This window comes from Acinonyx jubatus, chromosome B3, assembly GCF_027475565.1.
Source record: "Acinonyx jubatus isolate Ajub_Pintada_27869175 chromosome B3, VMU_Ajub_asm_v1.0, whole genome shotgun sequence".
Taxonomy (NCBI): domain Eukaryota; kingdom Metazoa; phylum Chordata; class Mammalia; order Carnivora; family Felidae; genus Acinonyx; species Acinonyx jubatus.
Window position 1 is genome coordinate 129,110,278 of NC_069386.1, and position 26,190 is coordinate 129,136,467.

At 38.9% G+C, this 26,190-nt stretch overlaps 1 protein-coding gene across 9 annotated transcripts in view; it reads right to left on the minus strand.

Annotated features, from left to right (window-relative positions):
- The window catches only part of GALC (galactosylceramidase), a 149,791-nt gene that overhangs the window by 97,206 nt on the left and 26,395 nt on the right, over window positions 1-26,190 (minus strand). For all 9 annotated transcript variants that reach the window (XM_027066349.2, XM_027066353.2, XM_027066351.2 and 6 more), the window contains exons 8-14: window positions 23,127-23,282; window positions 21,896-22,020; window positions 20,944-21,071; window positions 7,635-7,724; window positions 6,787-6,873; window positions 4,542-4,692; window positions 2,325-2,505 (exon numbers count right to left, since the gene is read on the minus strand). In XM_027066349.2, the coding sequence (XP_026922150.2) occupies window positions 2,325-2,505; window positions 4,542-4,692; window positions 6,787-6,873; window positions 7,635-7,724; window positions 20,944-21,071; window positions 21,896-22,020; window positions 23,127-23,282 (918 nt within the window). The remainder of the gene's footprint in view (window positions 1-2,324; window positions 2,506-4,541; window positions 4,693-6,786; window positions 6,874-7,634; window positions 7,725-20,943; window positions 21,072-21,895; window positions 22,021-23,126; window positions 23,283-26,190) is intronic.

Consider the following 26,190-nt stretch of genomic DNA (forward strand, 5'->3'; position numbering starts at 1 on the left):
AGCTTTAACACTGAGCTCTGCTCCAGGCTTCTTTTATAAACCCTACTAGATGCCTTCTGCAATGATACAACCACCCCAAGCCAAAATGATCTCTGAAAATAATTTACCTGCTACTCAAACTTGAACTGCGAACAGGAAAGCAAGCATGCACAAAGCCAAGTAATAAGGCAAGCAATTTACCTAAAAGAAAACTAACAATGTCAAGAAATGTATTTTGGAAGCGGGGAAAGTTAGATCTAGAATTATGTGGCTTTTACACTTCTCAGATTTTTATCAGTGAATTTTGCACAATAAAATTTTACTCTGTAATGAAAAATATAAAAGAAGTAGCTACAACAGGCACACAACAATCAGGAAAATCCACGTTGAATCGTCTAACCAAAGCTGGGCTACTTTACAGAAAAGTCCAATGCAAAGTTAACAGAAGCACAGTCTCTCTTGTACATCCTCCCCAGCAGAGGGAGCTGGTCTCTCTACAGACTGTCACCAGCAGGAAACTACTAAGGATCAGAAGTGCTCCATACATCCCCTACCTCTGTTCTGACTCATCAGAAGTGTGAATGTGTTACAGCAACTTACTCTATTTAGAGTCAGGGCGGGAGAAGATCTAACCTCCTTTGTTTACATCACATTCCAGAATAGAGATTCCCCAGGCAGAACTTGCCGGCAATTTTACAGCGAATGAAGGAGAATAAAAGCGTGGTCTGGTCTTCCACAGCCACAACCTCTTGGTCGTGCTAAGGGCACAAAAACCAGCCTGTGCAATTAAGCAAACTTAACCAAAGGGATGCAAAGCTGGGATGTGTGCAGTGAGAGGTCATTTTGTGGACCGTCCGCAGATCCCAACCAAAGCTCGCTAATACGATGAAAGTCTTGAGTAGCCTCAGGAAAGCCTACCCTCCATAGTCAAATTACTGGGCTGGGACTCAACTAAACCTAAGTATGAGAGGGGAAGTCCCACCACAAATACGGTCCTGAAGAAATGATGGCTGTGCACACACTGAAAGCCGAGTTTCTAAAACAGCACTATAGGTAAACCACACTCATCCGCCGCTCGTCTTAGGAAGAAGACAACGATTAAAACGAAGCAGTGAGGTGTAGTCCAAAGAGATGAGCTACAGCACCAGACAGTCCTGGCCTCTCACCCTAGTTCTAGAACTTACAAGTATAGGATCTCAGGCAAATGTTACCCGGAAGTCTTGGTTTCTTGATCTGTAAGGTGGGGAGGATGATAGCTCTGCCACAGGTAGTTGTGGGAAGTATGACCCAGTTTTCCTTCCCTCCTTTCCCCACGTTAGAGGGAGTCGCAGCCAGAAAAAAAGAAATGAGCATGGGACTTGTGGGGAATCTCTGAACAGACCTGGCTACTTTGAATCCAGGAGGAAATACTGGGAAAGAGTACATAATGAATAGGATGAGCCCAAATGTGAAAGGGTCTTGGAAGTCAGACACAGACGATGAGATGTGATTCGGTAGCTGAAGAGAGTAACTGCAGATTCCTGAGCAGGGAATCACACAATGAAAGCAGGGCTAAGAACGATGAAAACGATGCCTCTCGACAGGCATCACTGCTCTCTCCTGGTTCTTTCTCTCTCGACCCTGTGGCTCTTTCCCTCTCTCCCCACTTTCCCCCTCCACCTCTCCCCACCTCCTTACCCACTGCAGCAGAAAAGAGGAGTACTACCATCTCAATACATAAAATCTTCAAAGTTATGAATACTCTCGGTTACTCTTTGGATGGTGCTCGATCTCATCTCTCTACTATAATTAAGGAGTCTCTCGATATTTCTAGAGGCCCAGCCAGAAATAAGAGTTTGGGTTCAGAGACAGCCAATCCTCCATAGTACTCTAGGGCAGGCGAGGGGGAATGACAGTAAAGGCCGATCTGCTTCTCACTATTGCCATCTACCGTCACCTGGTAAACAGATTTTCCACGAAGGCTAAAACAGTGTAAGTCTAGAATGGATCCAGCAGGTGGCAACCCCAGATCAACAAATGAACTCTCCAGCAAATCCACAAAAACCCCACAAATCACAATGTCTATTTATAAATAAATCTTCAATTATAACTGGGTCCAAAAGTCCGCAATTTTTATACTAAAATCAATCTGTTCCAGCAACAATCACTATTAAATTGAGCAAATCTGAGGGAAGGACACTGAGGCATCATAACCGTGGCTTGTGGTCATGATATTCAGCAATTATCACACACTTATTAGATTCTTATACAAGGAAGACCGTTGAAAAGTCTTCACTTCAGAACATATTCGACAACATGAGAGGTTATTTCAGCCAGGTCTACATACGCACACCAATTTTACATACCATTTGTAATCTCCTATAACACTGATAGTGTTGTACGCATCAGCGGCCCAGGTAATGGGCCGCTGATTGAGAACTTGGCGCAGCGTGAAGCGATGCTCTCCAGGGTCTTCGATATTCGTAAAGTATTCAAAGACACCAGTCTGATCTGCAAAATTCGGAGCTTCACTAAAAAACGGGTAATCTGTTCAGAACACAATAAATTCTCCATTTAGTACAAAGTCTTCACAGAATCTCTGCTGATACTTCAGCACATTTTAAAATACTTTTGAAAAGTCCTAAATAAGTAAATGACACTAATAACAAGTGGAAGTTTAGGGTTTAGGTTAATACTGATTGATTTCTTTTTTATTTGAGAGACAGAGAGAGAGAGTACAAACAGGAGAGAGGGGCAGACAGAGGGAGAGAGAGAGAATCCTAAGCAGGCTCCACACTCAGCCCAGAGCCCGATGCCAGCCTTGATCCCACAGCCCTGGGATCAGGACCTGAGCCAAATCAAGATTCAGACGCTTAACCGAGTGATCCACGCAGGCGCCTCTCAAGCTCCCTCATTTCTAAGTGGGCATGAGGACAAGAGACTTAAATGAAAGAATGTATGTGAAGTGTGTACATAAACCAGCATCTGGCAACGGCTCAATAAGAGATGGTTTTGTTATTTCTAGCATCTGTCAAATAAGTTTCTAAACCCCGGGTCACAGTCATCAGCTGGGAGATCAGAAAAGGCTCACCATATCAACTACAGAATTTACAAATTACAAATTGTCTTCTATTTCTAAAATGAGGCAAAAACAGTTGGGCCCACACTATGAATCTGTTCTTGGTTTTATTAAATTACAGTCTTACAATGCTGAAGGCTATAGAAGAGCAACTCTGGTCATCATCTTACAGCTATTTCACACTTCATGCTTTTCTAAATGCTTCCATATTCATCATTTGAGAAATTAAGAACCATATAAAGTAGTGCTACAGCTTGACTTACAGTGTTTAACTTTAGGTTTTAGTTTATTTTGTGGTCAACAGAGCATTACATTTTAGATCTGAAGGTTTCGATCTGCCCTTCATTCCTCAGGTCACAGAATAGCTTTGGTGCCAGGGGAACTTCTCTCTGGTTAACGAGGCCATATCTCAGGGCAAGGCCTCATCTACTGAGGACAAGAACAGTTACCTCTGCCGACACAGAAGTCAGCAAAGGAAAGCAACAGGATCATGCCTGGCGGCATAGTTCGCCAATTCATCTAAGAGGCCACTTCAGAGAACTGCAAGAAAACAAGGCACCAAGCAACCCTGGGGGTCCCTGTGGTCCATGTCATGCAAACAATTGAGAGGAGCCCAGTACACAGTCCAAGGGCATCGTCCTGCAGTTAACCAGGACATCACTTGCTGGGAAAGGGACATGAGACCCTGTGGCTGGGCAGTGACCCAGGGTCATCGGGAGCGGGTACCAGGAGTCTCCAACCAACCATGCTGGAAACAGCAGCCCTGCGGCGATAGGAGGGTCAAGTCACTCTCTCACAATGGCAGTCTCCCTGCCTGTGTCTCTCCTACAGCCACAGATCTTAGGAGCAAATACGAGAGCCAGCTGACCCTGCCTGTGAGGTCCACAAGCTGCACGTCTACTCATCAACAAGTTCCGTCACCTACTGAGTGACCTGGGGCTATCACCACGATGACCGTGCCTTCTCATGTGTCCAGCAGTACTGCTAAATTACCGAATATCAAAAGCTTTTCCAACAGGTTTAGGACAGCTCTTCCTAGAAAAGCAGGAGAGTGCAAGTATAAAACTCCCAGGCATGGCAGACGACGGGGTGAAGTAGCCAAGGGGAGCACTGCTGCCCTCAGCCATCAGGCCCCCGACACTGAAGAAAGAGAAGTCACTTGACCTCGGGGCTACAGGAGGATGCCAGGAATGGCTTCCGCTCACAGGGAGGCGGCAGGGTAATAAGCCTCAGGCTTCACCAAAACCAAATTAGGATTATAGCTCTCATTCTGACATTGACCTCTACACTTTTTTTTCTGGCACTGAAAACTACAGGGTCCTCAAGTCGAGAAGTCACCTCGAGGTAACACAAAAATGAGATCTCAGTTACCACGTGGACATTTAGAGCTACATTTTACAGCCACTTTATCACGCACGAGTTCGACACATAGAAATCTACCCGCTACTGGTTAGGTAGGTTAAGTTTTATTTTTAAAAAAACAAGCAAAAAATGAAAAACTCACCAACATCGAAATCATCATCATACACCTGCGGGAAAGGCTGGGACTCTGGAGGCGGCGGGCAGCTGCCCTTGCCCCCGGTGGTGAGAGTGGTGAGGGTGAAGAGCTCGTCTTCCTGCAGCTCCAGCGTGAAAGCACCACCGCTGTCGAGAAGCTGAGAAAAGAAAACGCGGAGGTCAAGGCCAGCTGCATTGGGCTCCTCTCATTTGGGCCAAATAACTTTTTGAAAAAAAAAAAAAAAAAAAAAAAAAAAGAGCCAAACTCACTTCTGTTACAATTTCATAACCACTTGTGAAGGATACATCCAATACCAAGGTCTTTGCGATCTTTTTCTTAAGTTATTTAGAAGACTTTATAAAATTCTACTTTGTAGGTAGGACTTTAAAAGAATTTCACTACATGGAGGGAAGGATGACTAGACAACACCAAAACCTATTTCTATTAGTCTGTTCTTTTCCATTAGACTACAAGCTCTCAAAGCCTGTGTGTGTTCAATACGTGTATGTAAATAAGAGATCTGCCTATTTAGTATTTAGGAGTTTACTAAGGTGGAAAAGTCCATAAACAGCTTAACCAGCTGTTAAGCACAAAAAACCTTCTACTATTAAGAAAAACAAGTCCTGCTTCTTTCATGTTCCATACATATTTCAATTAGCAAGTTAGGTTTATGTCACATCTATGCTTTTGGCAACTTAATCTCTTTAAGCCACATCTCCACAAAATGAGGGGGGAAAATACATACCTCCTAGAGCTGTTGTGAGGATTAAATAAGACAATGTTCATAAAATGCTTAGCTCAGGGCATGACCTTCAAGAAACACTCCCTACATCACAGCTGTTCTATGCTAAATGTAGATCTCTGAAGACACCAGAATCCTCTGCATAATGAATGTAGGCATTAGATGTATGCCCATTTTGTGAAATTTGAGCAGCTTTTTTTCCTACTTTGAATTAAAGGGGTTTATAGCATATCTTTGCTTTAATAATAAATTCTTGGTCAGACCTATGAAATACGTAACACCATATTCTGGCTCAGGTATACCCCCCAAATGATATTATTTTATTATGGGGAAAATCAATTTTAATATCCTATTTCTAGCAATTTATTGTACAAAAAGCAGACTGTTCATTTTTAGAATTTAATATACGACCGGTGTTCAATCACTGATGGTGACTAACTGATTCACAGAACATTAACAGTTTCCAGGAAAAGTAGATTTGTGTCAGTTACATTAAGTAGTGTGCCTACTTGGACCAATTCGTTCTTTGAAACATTTACTGAGGAACCCCCATGTGCTAAGCACAGTAGCAGGGACCTGAGATAAAAAGCTAAATGAGGCAGGTCTCCAATCCTCAACGTGCCCGGTGTGGTGAGGAAAGTGTTTAAGTAAGCACCCGTGCCTAGATGGCCGTGAGCTAAGACTGGTAGGGAAAGCTTCAGGGGAAGCGACACTTCAGCTGAGTTTTGAAGGAAGAAAAAGCATGTGCAAAGTCACAGAGGTGAGTAAAGTGACATGCCATGCTCTGAAAAATGCAAGAAGATTCGTGAGCACAGGCCACGTTAGCAGAACACGCATAGAGAGACGAAAGCAGTCTTTTACCCCATGGGGTGACAACGAGGGTCATGTGCTACACTAAGGGAGGTCAACTCACAGGAAAAATCACCGAGGGACTTAAGCAATGGATTGACAAAAACCAGATCTGGATTCTAGTCGCAGTGTGATGGGTGGCCCGGACAGAGTCAGACTGGAGGCTGAGAAAACAGAAGGTAGTTTCCAAAATCTTAGGAGAGAGGTAATAAGGAACTGAAATAAGCAGTAGCCAGTGGGAATGGAGGAGAAAGGATCGTGTAAGAAAAACATGTCAGTGATAGAATGCTCTATACTTGATAAATGATGGTGTATAAAGAAAGAGTAGGTGGGAAAAGACAGTCGCAGGTGAGATTCAATTTTGTGACTTGGGCGGCCAAGGGATGGGGGTACCATTCACTGTGGCAAACTAGATACTAAGAGCAAACACACCTATAAACACACACACTCCTATTATGCCTTGAGGAGGATTTCTATAAATGCACGCGCGCGCGCACACACACACACTCACACTCACACCCGCTGGGAACAACTTTAGCTCTATTATACTTAAGCCACAAAATCAGTTATAAAATTAAAAATTCTTAATTCATTAATCAAATGTCTGTTCTCTTTTACTGTTTGCAATGTTTAAAATATATGAATTTATTTGAAAACTACCCATAGAGAATCCAGTTGTTTAAAAAGAAATCTCTTCGATGGTTTTCCAAGTCTGGTATACCACACCTGTAGCTCTGGTATTTCACTCTGAGGAGAAAACACACAAAAAAAGCATAGTTGAGTGGTTCATCATATCCTCTGAGGATTTCCAAAATGAGTAAGTACCAGCAAGAATGAACCACTGATAATGCACACTCTATTTCTATTTGCCAAAGACCGACCTCAAGTCTTCAATAGCAACATTCTGAAAGTAGGAAGAAATTGTTCAAGCAAATACTTTATGTCCTGTAAATACTACAGACTTTTGGCAAACATTTAAAAAGATTCTGGTGCCTTTGCTTCAAATATACTCACTATTGTACCTGTGTAAAATGCTTTTTAGGAATTTTCTGGTATTAATAGAACAATTCTTACGTAATTAGTAGTCAGAAAAGGCACTGTATTTTCTGTATTCAAATCTAACAATAGGTAGAAATAACAAGAATCTTGTGCCTTTTTACATTGTTGTTGTTGTTGTTGTTACTTTGTACAGAATACTGAAAAGATAAAAGTTTGAAAGTTCCCTAGACTACATAATTGATGCTTCTACCAACAAGAACAACTTTGCTGCAAGTGACTTTGGGTAAGTGTTCTTCAATGCCATGGAGAGTTTTGCCTGCTAGTGGCTTCCACGCTGTTTGACTAAAACCAGTCAGCAGATAGAAAACACCACTGCTTCTATTCATTTATGTACAAATGCTTAATAGCTGGTAACACACATAAGACTTCACTTGAGAAGGCCTAGCCTGTGATAAAATATATAAATTCTCAAATCAAAACCAAAATAAAAGTCCCACATATTTACTTACAAAAGAGCCCTTTAGAAGGAAGGTAGCAAACTGGTGCGACACATTGAAATAAGGCAGAAACGGCCGTATACACCTAGAATGTTTATGGCTCTAGGAGAAAAAAAAGTCATGTAAGTAACCCAAATGATATACAACCTATTATAGAGGGAAAAAAAAAAAACTAAACATTTAAGGCCCAAGATTAATAGAATAGCACATATTAGGTGACAAATAAGAGTTTACTCCATATCGCTAAAGACTTTTTTTCTAGTATAACCTGTACTGAAAGTCTATTGAATATGCCTAGTCAGAAGTAAAGCTCCCTGGCATTTTGACTGAAATAAACTTTAAATTCACAGCTAAACTGCAGAGTCATTTTATATTAATTTTTATATTATATGGTATTCCACGTAAAATGCATCAAATGAAAAGCAAATGCTTGTATGTTTTCACCGAAAAGGCATCTCATCTTAACATAACCTTCAAATACACAACTAAATTCAGTAAGTACATACAACCAACAGTTCTCAAATTGACAACATCATTTTTTACTAAAAATAGTCGCTACTATGGGCTGGGATCAAAAGAATTATGAGACATAATCCCACTTCAGGGGATTCAACTATCCCAGAGCACTGAAGCAGAAGGCCAGGCTTTGTGGGCAATAAAAAAGTTACAATTCTTGTTAGAGATTTCAATGCCTCATCCTCAATAGATGATGTACAACTAGACAGAAAAGCAACAAGGATAGAGGCGATTTGCACAACTACCAGGAGCTGGCCTGGACTCACATCTGTAGACCACCTCCCCCAGCAAGAGCAGAGTGCACATCCTTTTCAAGGGCACGTGCAACATTTACCAGGGAGCACTTCTCTCAGCCATGAGAGAAGTTTCAACGTTCAAAAAGATTCAAGTCACACAAAATATGTCCTCTGACCCCACGAGAGAATGAAATCAGAGATAAATAACAGAAAACCCTCTAGAAAAATTCCAAAATATTTAGAAACCAAATAACAAACTTCTAAATAAGCCATGTTTCAAAGAAAAAGTAAAAATAAAAAGGGAAATTAGAAAGAATTTTGAATTGTATCAAAATAAAAATACAACGTACGATTTGTGGGATGCCACCAAAGGAGTACTTAGGAGCAAATTTACAGCACTGAACACTGATTACAGAAGAAAGATATGACACTTCAGCTTCCACCCGGAGATAGTAGGAAAAGAGCAAATTAAGAGCCAAAGTCAGCAAAACAAAGAAAAAAATAATAAAGAGCAAAGGAGAAATCACGTAAACAAAACCCAGAAAAACGAGAGAGAATGATCAAGAAACCACAAGCTGATTCTTCAAGAAATCAATAAAATTGATAAACTTCTAGCTAGACTAATCAGGAAATCAGGATAAAAAGAAAACACAACTTGCCATCATCAACCGTAAGAAAGGTGACATCAACACAAATTATATACGTATTAGAGGAACCACAGGGAAAAACTTCAGTAACTTTATGCCCAGAACCTGAACAACTTGAGTGAAATGGAAAAAATTCTTGAAAGACACAGAAACCCAAGCTCCCTAAAGAAGATATGGATAACCTGAATAGCCCTGATGGCTGCACTGGGAAACTCAGGTCGGCCTTGAAGCTTTGCTCTAACATGAAGCCAAGCGACCGCAGGCTGGTACACTGCCTGCCTGAGCACAGACGCGTGCCCCCCAACACGCCCACGTGGCCCACAGGCAGAGGCCAGGAGACATGCAGTTCCAAACAGAAGGAAACCTCTGCACGGTATGAGCTGATCACCAAGGTAGCTATGCAGAGCCTTGGGTGGCCACACGCGATAAAGCCACAAACTACAGAATTTGTTCAGGAAAGTCACTAAGCAAATAAATGGCAGCAACAACGATAAAAAGCAATGATCACAAATGCTAGACAGGAGAAAATCTGATTTCTACAGCTGCCACATTACATTATGTAATATGGCTAGTTTTCAGCAAATAATGATGAGATTTGTAAAACAAAACAAAATAGCAAAGAGTGGCCAACAGGAAGGAATGAAAGTGCTCGACAGAAACCATGTTTGACCAACACGGCTTTACTTGCCACATACTAGGCTTCTAATCAAAGACACTAAATCAGGTATTTAAATGTGTTCAAAGAGCTAAAGGAAACCACATCTAAAAAATGGAAGCAGAGCTCTACTTCCAGAATGGCAATGTGGGGAGCTCCACAAAGTTGCTCCCCAGCAAAATTGGTGGAAATGGTTTTTAGGAAAATGGAAATGATCCTAAGGGCATACAACAAATAAACTTTTATTTAAGAAAATCTACTCTCAGTAAAAAGAGCAAGAACCCGTGGCATTTAAACCACGATCCACTCTGTCCCTTTCTCTGTTAGCCAAGTAACAGAAACTGCATGCCAAGTAGGGATAGCCAAGAACACAGGGCTTCCTCCTCCCAGCTCCCAGCTTGAGGCTGCAGGAGCTTCCTGGGAGAAGCAGAATTTCAGCATTTCTCATCCCCCACCCCCTCAGCTACTTGATGCCAATGCTAAGGAGCAGCAAGTATGGCCAGGAGGCTGGGGGTTGGGGTGTGGGGGTGGCTCTCTTCCTCTGCACAGCTCCCATTCGTGATTTCACCTTGGGATACTGAGAGTACCAGGGTGCCAAACCTCCACCCCTCACCCTGTGTTCCTAAAGCAGCAGTGTTACAAAGAGAGAACACCCTTGTCCGCATCCCAGCTCTAAACTTCAGCTTAGAGATTTTTGTGCAGGGAGACAGACAGGCTGTGAAACAGAGAACTCAGAAAGTTCCCCAAAGAAACTAATACAGAGCAGTTATAGTTGCTAATGATGCTCTCAAAAATAATAGGGCTTCTGGGGGAAAGTAAATAAGAAGAGACTGGCAGCTTCATTAGATACATTAGCTTAACCACAACCCAGCTAGTTTGCTACAGAAAGACACAGAAACAGACAGCTGAGGAGAACCCTTTTGAGGTCAGATTAAACCTAAACATTAACCTCAGACACCACCTCTGCAAAGAAACTGGGGTTTGACTGATCAGTTTGTGGAGCTATTTCAAGTCCCAGGGCAGGGCTGAAAACAAGAGAGCAATCTACCAGCAATTAACAGAGAGGTGTGATAAAGAAGTTCCTGGGAAACCACTGCCATCCCAGGGTGATCCTGCACAGGTCCAAAGCTGCACCCTCTAGGAAGCAACACCTGGGGCTTCATGGTGCAGGGGGAAATAAACCTCACTAAAATACTCCAGCCAAACACTAAATAAACATGCAAGCAAACAATAACAGACCAGGGGGGAAGGGGGACCAGGACTCAGAGCTGCTACATGATATCGTATAAAAGGTAGGGCTTTTAAAAGCAAAATTATGAGAAATTCAAAGAAACAAAAAAAAGTTGACTCATACACAAAAAAGGAGGCAACAGAAGTGGCTGTGAGAACAAGCAAATGTTGGATTTAGCAAAGACTTCGAAGTAGTCCATAGATAAGTTTGAAAAAAACTAAAGGAAACGGGCTTAAATAAGAACGGTAAAGGGAGGAATAATCACAATGTCTCATCAAGTGGACGATATCGATAAAGTGACTAAAATTCTTCATAAACCCAAATGGAAATTCTGACGTTGAAAAATACAGGAACTGAAATGAATTCACTAGAGAGATCAACAGTAGATCTGAACTGGCAGAAGAATTTGAGAACACGAAAACAGACTGATGGAGATTGTGCAACCCAAAGAAGCGGGGTGGGGGAGGGGATCAAGAAATGAAGAAAAATGACAGAACCTCAGAGAGCTGTAGGACCAGTAAGTACCAGCATATGCACCATGGGAGGGTAGAAAGTAGACAGAGAAAGAAGCAGAAAAAAATGTTTGCAGAAAAAATGGCTGAAAACTTTCCAAATTTGATGAAAAACAATCTACAGATCCAAGACGCTCAACAAACTCTACGAGTGAAAGCAAAGAGTTGTACACAGACACCGGTAAAAATGCTGAAAGTCAAAGAAAAGAAGGAAGTCTTGAAAGCAGAAAGGGAAAAACTTACCACTTACAAGAAACCCTCGGTAAGATTAAAAGTGGATTCATCATCAGAAACAACGAAGGGTAACACATTTAAAATGCTCAGAAAACCAGTCAGCCAAGAATCCTTTTTCCAGCAAAATCATCTTTCAAAAACCGAAGGCAAAGTACATTTCCACGTAACCAAACACTGAATTTGTTGATACCAGATACAACTTTGCCAAAATTTAAAATATTTCAGACTGAAGGCAAAAATGATCACACATAGTAATTCAAATCCACAAAAAGTACTGGCAAAGGTAATTATGCAATTATAAAAGCCAGTAAAACTGCCTATTTCTTCTTTCTTCCCATAACTGATTTTAAAAGCAATTGCATAAAATAATATGTATGTAATTGTATTGTTGGGCTTATGAAATATAGAAATGTGATATAATTGCCAATAATAGCACAAAGTAGCCACAGAGGGGAGAGGACTGTATGAGAATAAGGAAGTGCCACCAGATGGTGACAAATCCACAGTAATCTACAGCAATAAATAAAAACAACCAAAAATGGTAAATAAGATTAAAATAAATATATAATTTCTCTTCTTTATTCTCAGATTTTTTAAAAGACAAAATTATATATAAAGTTGTGATTATAGGGGCGCCTGGGTGGCTCAGTCAGTTAAGCGTCCGACTTCAGCTCAGGTCACGATCTCGCGGTCTGCGAGTTTGAGCCCCGCATCGGGCTCTGGGCTGATGGCTCAGATCCTGGAGCCTGCTTCCGATTCTGTGTCTCCCTCTCTCTCTGCCCCTCCCCCGTTCATGCTGTGTCTCTCTCTGTCTCAAAAATAAATAAAAATTATTAAATTAAAATTTAAAAAAATTAAAAAAAAAAGTTGTAATTATAACAAGTCTTGTTAGGCTTGTAACAGATAGAAGTATGATACATACAATAAGAGAACAAAAAGGGGGAAGGAGAATAAAGCTATATATAGGAATAATATTTCTGTATCTCACTAGAAATCAGTTAATATGAATCTGAAGTAGATTCTAATAAGTCAAGATGTACAACCCTAGAACAACCATTAACTAAGTAACTCACTACAATAGAGTGAAAAAATTAAAGGAATTAAAATGTTACCAGAACATATTCACTTAATACACAAGACAGTTAAGAAAGAATAGATGAACAACAAAAATGAGACATATAAAAATCAAAAAGTAACTTGACAAATGTAAATCCAACTATATCAATATTAACATTAAATATGAATGGACTAAACAATCCAATCAAAAGTTCAGAGTACATTTTTTTTTAAGAAGTCACTGGATGTCTTCCACTGACAATCTTTTTAAGTTTATTTATTTATTTTGAGAGAGAGAGAGAGAGACTCAGAAAGCATGAGGAGAGGGGCAGAGAGAGAGACAATCCCAAGGACTGACAGTGCAGAGCCCGATGCAGGGCTTGAACTCACAAACCATGAGACCATGACCTGAGCCAAAATCAAGAGTCAGACACTTAACCGATTGAGCCACCCTGGGGCCCCAAGTTCAGAGTACATTTAAAATGAAACAAGATCCAACTTTATGCTATCAAAAGGAGATTCAAAGATACAAAGGGGCTGAAAGTAAATGGAGGGGAAAATGTGTATCATATTAACAGAAACCACAAGAATAGCTAGAGTCATAATAAACAAAACAGACTTTAAAACAAACAAAAATTGTTACTAGAGAGACATTTTATAATGATATAAAGATCAATCCATCAGGAAAATATAAGCACATATGCACCTATAAGAAAGAGCCAAAATATAGAAAACAAAACAAGAGGACAGATGATTCAACAATAGTAGTTGGACTTCAATTAACCACTATCAACAGAGAGAACAAGGAAGTAGAAGACTTGAATACTATAAACCAACTAGACCTAACAAACATCTATAGAATAGCACTCTACCCAACAATAACACAACATACATTCTTCTCAAGTACATATGCAATATTCTCCACGATAGATAATGTGCAAAGTAATAAAATAAAACTCCATAAATTTAAGATTAAAATCATATAAAGTATACTCTCAAATCTCAATAGAATAAAATTAAAAATCAGTAACAAAAAGTTAGGAAAACTCACAAAAACGTACAAATTAATTCATTCCTAAAATAAGCAATGGGTCAAAGAAGAAATCACAAAAGAAATTAGAAAATACTTTGAGATGAATAAAAATTAAAATGTAACATAATAAAACTTGAAGAGATACAGCTAAAGTACTAGTTACAGAGTAATTCATAACTTTGAATACTTATATTAAAAAAAGAAATATCTCAGGGGACTTCATGGCTCAGTCAGTTAAGTGTCCGACTCTTGGTTTCAGCTCAGGTCATGATGCCGCCGTTTTGTGGGTGTGAGCCCCACATCAGGCTTTGTGCTGGCAGCATGGAGCCTGCTTGGGATTCTCTGTCTCCCTCTCTCTCTCTCTCTGCTCCTCCCCTCACATTGTCTCTGTCGCTCTCAAAATAAATAAATACACTTAAAAAAAAAAAAAAGAAAGAACCTAATATTCTACCTTAAGAAAATTAAAAATATATTTTTTTAAAGAGCAAACTAAACTCAAAGTTAACAAAAGGAAAGGAATAAAGATTAGAGTGGAAATTATTGAAATAAAGAGAAAAATAGAGAAAAAAATCAACATAAACAAAAGTTGTTTATTTGAAAAGATGAGCAAAATTGACAAACCTTTAGGTTTTTGAACCAAGAGAAAAAAAGGAAGACATATTACTAAAATCAGGAATGAAAGAGGAACATTTTTAACAACCTCACAAAAGTAAAAAGGTAATATACAAGGGAATACTATAAACAAATATATGCAAACAAATTAGGTAACATATGTAAAATAGACCAATTCTCTAAACACAAACTAGCAAAGCTGACTCCAAAAATCACACAAAATCTGAATAGACCTGTAAGAAGAGATAGAGTCCATAAACCAAAACATTCTTGTGGGAAAATCCCAAAATCAGAGGGCTTCACTGATGAATTCTACCACATGTTTAAAGAATTAATACCAACCTTTCACAAATTCTCTTTAAAAATATAAAAGGAAGGAACATTTCCCAACTCACTCTATGGGGTATTACCATTCACCATTCTATCAAAACCAAACAAAGATATTATAAGAAAACTATGTACCAGTATTTCCAATGAATTTGGACACAAAAAAATCCTCAACAAAACATTAGCAAATCAAATTCAGCAACAGATAAAAAGGATTATACATGATGACAAAGTGGAGTTTATCCCAGAAATGCAAAGCTAGTATAGCAGACAAAAATCAACATAATGCACTGTATCAATAAAATAAAATTAAAAAACACATGACCAGCTCAATAGACTCAGAAGACATTTACTAAAATTCAATGCCCTTTCATGACAAAAGCACTCAACAAACTAGCAATAGAAGGGAAGTTCTTCAACCTTATACAAAATATTTACGAAAAAAACCACAGCTAACCTTACACTTTCACCTTAATGGTGAAAGACTGAAAGTGTTTCCCCTAAGATCAGCTACAGTACAAGAATGCATATTCTCACTATTTCTATTCAATATTTACAAAAGGACAATTAATCAAGGGGGAAAAATCAAAGGCATCTAGAATGAAAAGAAGGAAGCAAAACTATCTCTCTTTGCAGATGATGTAATTCTGTACATAGACAAACTATTATAACTAAGAAAAAAGCATAAAAGCTTGTGAGATACAAGATCAATATGTAAAACTCAACTGTACTGCTTTACACTAGCAACAAAAACTCTGAAAACGATACGAAGAACACAATTCATTTACAGTTCTACCAAAGTAATAAAATACTCAGAGATAATAACTGTAACAAAAAGAAGTACAAGATTTATACCCTGCAACCTATAAACATCATTAAAAGAAGTAAAAATGTCAATGAATGAAAAGATATCCCATACTCATGCACCGGAAGATTTGATATCGTCATGGTGGCAATACTACCCAAATGATCTACAGGTTAAACGTAATCCCTATCAAACTCCAAACTGGCTTCATTGCAAAAATTGACAAGCTGATACTAAAACTTCTATGGAAAAGCAAGGAACCCAGAAGAGCCATGCAATGTTGAAAAATAAAGCTGGAGGACTCATGTATCCTGACTTAAAAACATACTACAGAGCTATAGTAATTAAGACAACATAATGCTCCCATAGGATAGATACACAGGCCAAGGCAATAGAATTAAGAGTCCAGGGAAAAACCCTCACATTTATTGCCAACTGATTTTCAACAAGGGAGCCAAGACAATTCAATAGAGAATGAACAGTCAACAAATGGTGAAGGAACAATTAGATACCCACCTGCAAAAGATGAAGTTACAGATACATACCTAACCCTCTATTTAAAAAATATTATGGATCAAAGACCTAAGTGTGAGAGCTAAAACTATAAAACTCTTAGAAGCAAGCATGGGTATAAATATCATGTCTTGGATTAAGCAATAATTTCTTAAATAGGACACCAAAAGCATAAAACTAAAAGAAAAATGGATATATTCAGCTTCATCAAAATGTAAAATTCTTGTATTTTAAAGGGCACCATTAATAAAATGAAAAACAACTGATATAATATGTCAACTATACTACAATTTTTTTTTTAATTTTTCATGTTTTTATTTATTTTTGAGACGGAGAGAGAGAGAGAGAGACCGAGCATGAGTGGGGCAGGGGCAGAGAGAGAGGGAGACACAGTTTCCGAAGCAGGCTCCAGACTCCGAGCTGTCAGCACAGAGCCAGATGCAAGGCTGGAACTTGTGAACCATGAGATCCTGACCTGAGCCGAAGTAGGACGCTTAACCGACTGAGCCACCCAGGCGCCCCTACACTACAATTTTTAAAAATTAAATTTAAATGTTTAAAAAGGAAGTGGAAAACAACCCACAGAATGGGAGAAAATATCTACAAGTCACATATCTGATAAGGGGACTTTTATCTAGGGTATGTGAATAACTCTTATATTTCAAAAACAAAAAGACAAACATCCCAATTTAAAAATGGGCAAAGGGTCTGTGTGGGCATTTCTCCAAAGGAGAAATACAGATGGCAAATACACACATAAAAGGTGACCCAATGTCATCAGTCACTAGTAAAACACAAATGAAGACCAATTCACACCACCAACATGGCTAGAATCAAAGAGGCCAGCAATAACAATTGTTGGGGAGGATGCGGAGAAACCGGAAGCCTCATCTACTGCTGGTAGCAATGTCAAATGGTACAGCAACTCTGAAAATCAATTTGGCAGTTCCTCAAAACGTTAAACACAGTTACCATTTCACCCAGTAATCGTACTCCTACATACATGCTCAAGAGAAATGAAAACACATGTCCACAGAAAAACATACACATGAATGTTAATCTTAGTATTCATAATAGCCACAAATTGGAAACAACTCAAATATACATCAACTGATCAATGAATAAACAAAATGTGACATATTCATAAGACGGAATATTATGAATTATACTGAGGTACTGATATAGAACCATAAAAACACTAAGCTAAGTGAAGGAAGCCAAACGCAAAAGATCATATATTATATAATCCCACTTATATGAAATATCAAAAACAGGCAAATCCCACGAGACAAAGAGTAAAATAGTGGTTGCCAAGGGACGTGGGAGGAGGGAGTGGAGGATGACTGCAAATGGGTATGAGGTTACTTTTTGGGGTGGCAGAATTAGATAACAGTAATGGTTGCACAACTCTGTAAATGTACTAAAACCACTGAATTCTATACCTTAAAGCCTGCGTTTCATAGTATGTGAATCAAATTTCAATTAAATAATCAGTTAATATAATTATTTTACTAAAGTAAAAAAAAAGAAGAAAAACAATGTTTTCAATAAATGTAGGAAAACTACTTGACAAAATCCAGTATCTACTCCTGATTTTTTTTTTCAAAAAAAGTTACAAATAAAAGTGAACTTTATCCTGATAAAGTTTATCCATGAAAAACATCATACTGGTAAAATACTCAGTGCTTTCCTCCTGAGATCCAGGAATATATGCTCTCACTATTTCCATTCAACACTGTATTGGAGATTCTAGCCAGTCCAATCAGACAAGAAAAGGAAATAAAAGATACCCAGATTGGAAAGGAAGATGTAAAATTATTTCTATTTGTAGATCATTTACAAAGAAAATCCAATGGAATCCACAAAAAAGCTACTGGAACGATAGGTGACTTCAGTGATGTTGCAGAAAACAATATCTTTATACAAAAATCTACTGTATTACTTTATACTAGGTACTAATTGAATTAAAAAGTTAAAAACTGCTATTTACAATTGAATTGAAAACGTGACTTAGTCAAAATTTGACAAAAGATATGAAATACCTGTACACTGAAAACTGTATTATTTGGAGGAATTAAAGAAAACCTAAATAAATTGAGGATATGTCTTGTTAAAGGGTTAGAACACTTGATGTTGTTCAAATATCAGTTCTCCTCTGGTGCAGCCGCTCTGGAAAGCACTGTGGAGGCTCCTCAGAAAATTAAAAACAGACCTAGCCTATGACCCAGCAATAGCACTGCTAGGAATTTACCCAAGGGATCCAGGAGTGCTGATGCAGAGGGGCACTTGCACCCCAGTGTTATAGCAGCACTCTCAACAATAGCCAAATTGTGGAAAGAGCCTAAATGTCCACCAACTGATGGATGGATAAAGAAATTGTGGTTTATATACACAATGGAATACTCCGTGGCAATGAGAAAGAACGAAATATGGCCCTTTGTAGCAACGTGGATGGAACTGGAGAGTGTGATGCTAAGTGAAATGAGCCATACAGAGAAAGACAGATACCATATGGTTTCACTCTTATGTGGATCCTGAGAAACTTAACAGAAACCCATGCAGAAGGGGACAGAAAAAAAAAAAAAAGAGGTTAGAGTGGGAGAGAGCCAAAGCATAAGAGACTCTTAAAAACTGAGAACAAACTGAGGGTTGATGGGAGGTGGGTGGGTGATGGGTATTGAGGAGGGCACCTTTTGGGACGAGCACTGGGTGTTGTATGGAAACCAATTTGACAATAAATTTCATATATTGAAAAAAAAATATCAATTCTCCTCAAACTGATCTGAAGATTCAAGACAATCCCCATCAAAATCTGAGCAGGGTTTGTTTGTTTGTTTGTTTGTTTTTTGTATGTGGTTTTTGGTTTTTGGGTTTTTTGGGGGTATTGTTTTTCTTTTTTTTGGTAGAAACTGACATGCTGATTCTAAAATTCTCAGGGAAATGCAAACGACCGAGAATAGACAAAACAACTTTGAAAAAGAACAAATTTGAAGGGCTAAGACTACCTGCTACTAGGAATTGTTTGTACACACACACACACACACACACACACGAGTAACCACGGTACTAATGTAAAGATACATAGCTAGGTCAAAGAAACAGAATAGAGTCCAGAAAGAATTCCACCTATACATGAACAACTGACTTTTTTTCAAAGGTGAAAAGGCAATGCAGTGGGGAAAAGAACAGACTTTTCAGCAAATGGTACTAGAACAGATGTGCACCTGTATGCAAACCTTCTTAGCTCCACACGAGAAGCATGTTCCACGAAAGTACAAATGGATAAATCAGACTCCGTAAAAATTAAAAACTCCTGCTCTTCCAAAGACACTGTTAACAAAATGAAAAGAAAAACTATAGACTGGGAAAATATCTTTACAAAGCACATATCTGTAAAGGACTTGTATCCAAAATATGTAAAGGATATAATTCAACCATAAGAAAGAAACAAAAATGGCAAAAGAAAAGAAGATACATGAAGCACAAGCACAGGAAAGGCTCCACATCATCGGTCATTAGGGGAATGCAAATTAAAACCAAAATGAAATAGTACATCATACCTATTAAGAGCTAACATTTTTAAAGCTGATCACAGCAAGCATTCCCAAAGATAAAGAAAAACTGGGACTCCCATTACACGGATGGAAATTTAAAACAATACACTCACTTTGGAGAACAGTTTGGCAGCTTTCTATAAAGCTAAACAGAAACATCTCCTATTACCCAGCCACTCCATTCCTATGTATTTACCCCCAAAAACTCTGTGTCCATTTAAAACTTGTGCACAAATGTTCACAGCTTTATGTTAATAGCCAGAAAGTAGAAACGAGCCAAACATCATCAACAAGTAAATAGATAAGCAAACTACCGTATGTCCTTACAACGGAATACTACTTAGCAACAGGTATCACAACATGGATGAATCTCAAAATAATTATGCTGAGTGAAAGCAGCAAGACAAAAAACAGTACATTCTGCATGATTCCACTGACACACGACTCTAGAAAATGCAAACTAATCTATAGTGACAAAAAGCAATGATCAGGGAAGTCACAGGACAGAGGGAATATTTATAAAGTGATACGAGTATTCTTTTGGGGCGCTGATGGACACGTTCTCTATCTTGATTGTGACAATGGCTTACTGGTCATTTACATATCAAAACTTGTAAGACTGTGCATTTTAAGTATGTGTTTGAAGGGGATCAGATTATGCCACCATAAACTATGCCACTGTGGTATAAAGATTATTTAAAGTTGAAAGTATTTGAGATTCAAAAGATGCCAGAAAAAAGTCTTCTCTGAGCTTCCCTTAGCTTACTAAAAGCAAAGCTCTTACTAAAGCTTATTTTCCTCTGGGAAATAAGGCTGCCAAAAATTCCTCTTCAGGGTGGATCTACTCCCAAAGAGGAGGAATGGGAATAAAACCTACCCCAAGTCCCTTCCATAGAGGACTTTTACAGCCCTAAAGGCAGGGGGAAGGCTGCGGTCTGGTACAGACAAACAGTACCACAGTCATTCCTGCTTGCTCTCCAGAAAACCCATTTATCTTTCCAAAAAGGCACTTATTTTCCATTAAGTGTCCTTTCGTCCCCTATCCATTACTTACTAATCTAGGAATACAAGCCCAAACTCTGACCACCCCTCCTAGTTACTCATCGGAGTATCCCGCACACGTATGCAAGGTGCATGCACAAATAAACTGTTTTCTTTCCTCTTGTTACTCTGTGGGGGTTCATCAGTTTAATTTTTGGGGTCCCAGCTTCTGAACCTAAGACAGTATAGGAAGAAGTTTCTTCTTCACCTACATGTTGTTTATCACATATGAATTACACTTCGGTAAAGCTGGGTTTTTGTTTTTTGTTTTTAAAGGTGTTTAGTTGTGCTTTATACTGTTTTTTCCAATACGAAGACAGTTAATCTCATAAAAACAACAAAGAATTACCATAGTTTCAACGATGATGGTGAGGTTACCTAAGCCATCAGTCAGAGCCACGTAGCTTCCTCCTTTCTCTAAGTGACCAACTGTCTTCAGGTAATACCAACCTGGCTGAGTAAACTGAGTGGTATGGGCTACAGTAAAGCAGAAAAAGACCCAGTAAGACACAAACAGTGATAAAAGGGTTTCTTTAAAAAAATAAAGAATAGGGGCACCTGGGTGGCTGAGTCGGTTAAGCCTCTGACTTTGGCTCAGGTCACGATCTTGCAGTTTGAGAGTTTGAGCCCCGCTTTGGGCTCCGTGTTGAAAGCTCAGAGCCTGGAGCCTGCTTCCGATTCTGTGTCCCCCTCTCTCTCTGTCCCTCCCCTGCTCGTGCTGTGTGTCTCTGTCTCTCTCTCAAAAATAAACATTAAAAAAATTTTTAATTAAATAAACATAAATGAATAAATAAATAAAGCTGTCTACTGACTTGAGTCTGATTGAGTCTAACAAGCTATTTACTATTTTAGATGAAAATACTTGCCAATCTCACGTTTCAACGTTTGACTAATTAGTCCAGTTAAATGGTACAATTGTAGTAAGAATAACTGTAGTTAGAGTTACTGGTAATAATAAACGAACCACACTGTCAATTTGAGAATACTGATTAAGTCTTTTTTTCCAAGAGTAAGATAAAGTTATCCTTTCTGAATTTTTGTTCACCTCTATTTAACCCATCGTAATACAACTACAAAAAATAAGGTTAAAAAATTAATAGTGCATTTCAAAAACTAATCAGCTTTATGGTTTCAAGCAAGTTTTATTTGTACAATATGTATTTACTGGGTACCTCCAAAGCTGGCCCTGAAAATGTACTGAGCAATATTCCATGCCCCCATACACAGTTTATATACTCTCGTCTCCTGCTTTGTCTCCTCGAGAGAAATGTGGGAAGGAAGAAATGGAATCTGAACCATACCTGTGACCCAGATGGGGGGTTCTACAGCATAGTGCCCGCTCCACGGCTCCTGAGCAGTCATCAACCCACATCGTCCATAAGGCAACTGTTCATAGTAACTCGCCACCAAATTCCAAGCAATTGTGCTGAAAAGTTTGTTTGATAAAAGAGAAATACCAAAAGAGCTTGTGATCAAAATGTAAAGGTCTAGAAGACTGTAGTAAAAACACCTTATCAGAATTTATATAAATCTATGTAAAGAACCAAAAAATGACCACCCAAAATAAGAAAACAGAAGTCACCTAAATTCATTCACATTGTGAAAAATCCAGTGTTGGATCCATCTAGGTATTTTTCAAGGTGAATCACATAATTAAACAACATAAGTGTATTTTGGGTGTATGATTCTTACTGAACAGTTGTGCAGCCAGAAGATGAATCACACCTTATCAGCACGAGACATGTCACAAATTTGAGTCAAATACAAATAAAGGCTTTGTCCATACCTGTTTTCCTTTTGACAATCAGCCTTCTTAATGCCTCAGTTTCAAGCTATAATTTTCTGAACTTGACTCTGAGCTGCTACAGAGTTTTATGATTGAGAATGCTTAGAGTCGGACTGCCTGAGTTCAAACCATGGTTCCACCACTCACCCTCTCTGGACCTCAGTTTCCTCATGTGTAAGATGAGGATAGTAAGTGTGCTTAGCCCACGTGATCGTTGTGAGGCGTCACTCTACTAACACATCCGAAGCGTACAGAACAAGGTCTCAGCTCTAGCGCTACTAGGACTCCGTCCCGTCTACAAGTGCCGATGGAAGCTTGCCCACTCCTTCAGATGTCGATCAGTGGTTGGTACTGAACCCTGAAAGTGTGACTCTGTGGATTTCAGGGAAGCTCTGGACCCAGGTATTGCCACATGCTAAAATATTTAGGGGTGAAGGGTGATGACGTATGCAGTTTATAATTGTTCATTAAAATGTATACGTGGCTTGCCAAAAACCATAGAACTGCGTGAATCTTACTGTCAATTACATCTCAGTAAGTCTGACTTTGTCGGATACATATTGACAATATTTAAATATAAAAAAAAAAATCACAAGCTTAGGTGTACATGTAGGTATAGATGAAACTGCTGTTTACAACCACTGAATCTAGGCTGTGAAATAGGAAGCCCACTGTACTTTCCTTCTACCTATTGTGTTTTTGAAATTTTTCAAAGTAAAAACCTTTAACAGTTTTCAATAACTTACGCAGTCATGTAGCCATTGATGTAATTCTGATTCAATATGCGACCCAAGCAGCCTGCACCCACATCGTTATTTAAAGTGCTAAAATCCTCAGAAGACCAAAGCTTCTTCTTGGTCAACTTCGCATCCCTCACCGTTCGGGTCCCAGGATAATGAGCTCTAGAAAAGAAAAGGGTGGGAGGAAATGGGAAAAGGCAGCACATGCCACTTATATCTATTTGTTGAGTGAAGAAGAAACACGTCTTTACCAGTGTTTTCTATTTTAAATCACTGGGCAGCTTGTGGATAGAGGTCACACCAACTGGAAGCGTCTGCTTCCCATTCTTGTGTCTCAGGATGCCCTTAAAACGCAATAAGCCTATAACAACAGGCAGAATGGGAAGGAAGATCATCAGTGGGTGAGAGATTTCTGTTTCTAGAAACCATAAAATGCATGGAAGCACATAGACAGATGGAGGCAGCAGAGGAGACCACAGCCTAGGACACTCCAAGAGATGAATGAGCTGGAGACAGAATTCAGATTCCCAGGGGAAGTAGAGAGCTCGGAACAGTAGAAAGGAAGGAGTAAGAAGAAGTCAAAAATAAGACTAATGAATCCATTTTATAAAGTAGCACCTCCTCCCCTACTTCTACCCCTGAGTAGACAAAGAGAAAGACAGCTCGGTATTTATTCCTAGGCAAAAACAAAAAATCAAACACAACAAAAGTCCAGAGAGTTCGTTCTTGAATAAAAAGAAAAAACTACCTCGGTTAAACTACAAATCATTCTCCCAGAGCAGTGGTGGTTCTGAGCCCGGGTGGTTTTGCCTGGTGGAGAAGGCAGAGGCGGGCAGGATTTGCTACTGGCATCTAGCGGGTCAAGGCCAGAGGTACTGCTAAACATCCTATAATGCAAGGGCAGGTCCCCACAACAAAGAATTATCCGGTGGAAATCTCAAAAGTTCACAGGTTGAGAAACCCATCCCCAGAGTAACGGACCCCTCCCTTATTCCATTATTTGAGAAAAGTCAGTCAAAGTATAAACGTATGTTAATTATTCTAAGAGTAAAATACTGCTTTAATGATGATTTTGGAAGTTACTGATTATTGAATAAAAGCAATTGAGAAATCTCAAATGTGAAGTAGAAAATAGACTAACAGTCAACACAAGAACAAGAGAGCATATTAGCTACATAATTTTAGGGACATGAGTGTGTACTTTTTAGGACAACAATTATTTACAAAAAATTTAATAACAATACAAGCAGAATAATGGGGACTGGATTACATCATAATTAAGTTTGGTATCATAGTATTCATTACACTAAAGAAATGATGGTCAAGACTTGTTTTAGTTTTTAGTTATTTAATTCCATGTAGGTCACGAATCTGTCACAAAACAAGTCTCATTTGGGAATTCATTCTACCTCCTGAAGATGGATTATGGAACAACATTAATTTGGCATCCCAGGATTTCATAAGGAAGAAAAGAACACGTAACAGAGAACAGGGGACATAAAAAGAAGTATTCAAGAAAAACGAGACACTACCAAGATGTCGCAGAGTCACTGAACTCAGCTGGAAACACACACCTAATTCGGTTATGTAAACATACACTACAGAGACCTCAAGAGCAAGCTAGTACCTCACAGGATTAGGAAATTATTGTTCTGACGCTACAATGCCAAACACGGTAGGTCTGTTACTAATCTTTATAACAGTATCTGTTACTAATCTTTGGAACGATATAACTTTAACAGAGTTCTGCATTTTAGTTTCATTCTTATATCCCAGAACTTCATTCTGTGATCATGATATTCAGCCACATACTAATATTAAGACTCATTCAGTTGTCCCTCAGCCAAATGTACTCTTGGTGTGTCTGTGGTCCAATTATACTTGTGAAAAAAGTAAAAACCTGGGAAGTAATATGCTATCATGTTACTAATGATCTCTAGATGTTAGGATTCTGTGTAAGTTCTAAGTCTGTCTTTACAGGTTTCTACATTTTCCAAATTGTCTATAGTAAGCATGCATTATTTTTATAATCTGAAAAAAGTATCTTTTAAAGTTACAGAAATAGGTATCACATCCCTCATTCAGAAAATGTTAACTGTTACATTAAAACTGAGTAATTTATTACATGATCTGAGCAAAACAGGGGAAAAAAATGATACTAAAAACTGGGTCTCTCCCAACGTCCGGACCCATCACTAGTTCGACAAAACGCAAAGGTTCTTTATAATTTTTAATGTATGTAACTAGGCAAAAATCTCTGGTCATTTCACAGCATGATTTTTCAAACTTCAGATGACAAAATTAAGATTACTGGAAGTAAATCAGAGTTATCCTAACAGGGGAACACATTTGTATTAAAAGAGAATTAGGACTTGTGGACGAGGTGGATCATGGTGGAGTTTCTGAAACTCCCCAGTACTCCTGAAAGCAGACAGACCAACCAGATATGGGAAAGGGGAAAACCCACAGACAACGTCCTCATCAAAAGTGGGCGACAGGGAATCCCCAGGAGTCTTGCAGCATCAGGACTGACCCAGGATCAGCAGGTGTGCTGTGGAAACTGTAGAATAGCAGGCAGTCGTGCCCCAAAGCAGCAGACCCTAGCCTCCATGGAGGCGTCAGAGGGCAGCTGGTGAAACCGGGAATGCCTTCATATGCTGAAGTCATTCAGTCGGGGATAAATAGAAAACAGTGAATTCACTAAGAGGTACAAATACAATACCATGACCCTTTAAACCAACAGAAATAGGAGGTGGGCGATATGTGCATTATGCTAAATTTTATAGCAGCTGCATTTAAAAAAGCAGAAGGGAAATTTTCATGATATACTTTGTTTAAACCCACTAGATCCAAAACACTATGATTCAACATAAAAAATTATGAATAACATTTTACATTTTTTAAATATCAAATCTTTATTTTTTTAAAGGAAATGTGGTTTTTAATTTTTTTTTAATGTTTATGCATTTATTTTTAAGAGAGATGGAGAGCACAGTTAAGGGAGGGGCACTGAGGGGGTGGGGCAGACAGAGACTCCAAAGCAGGCTCCAGGCTCCGGGCTGTCAGCACA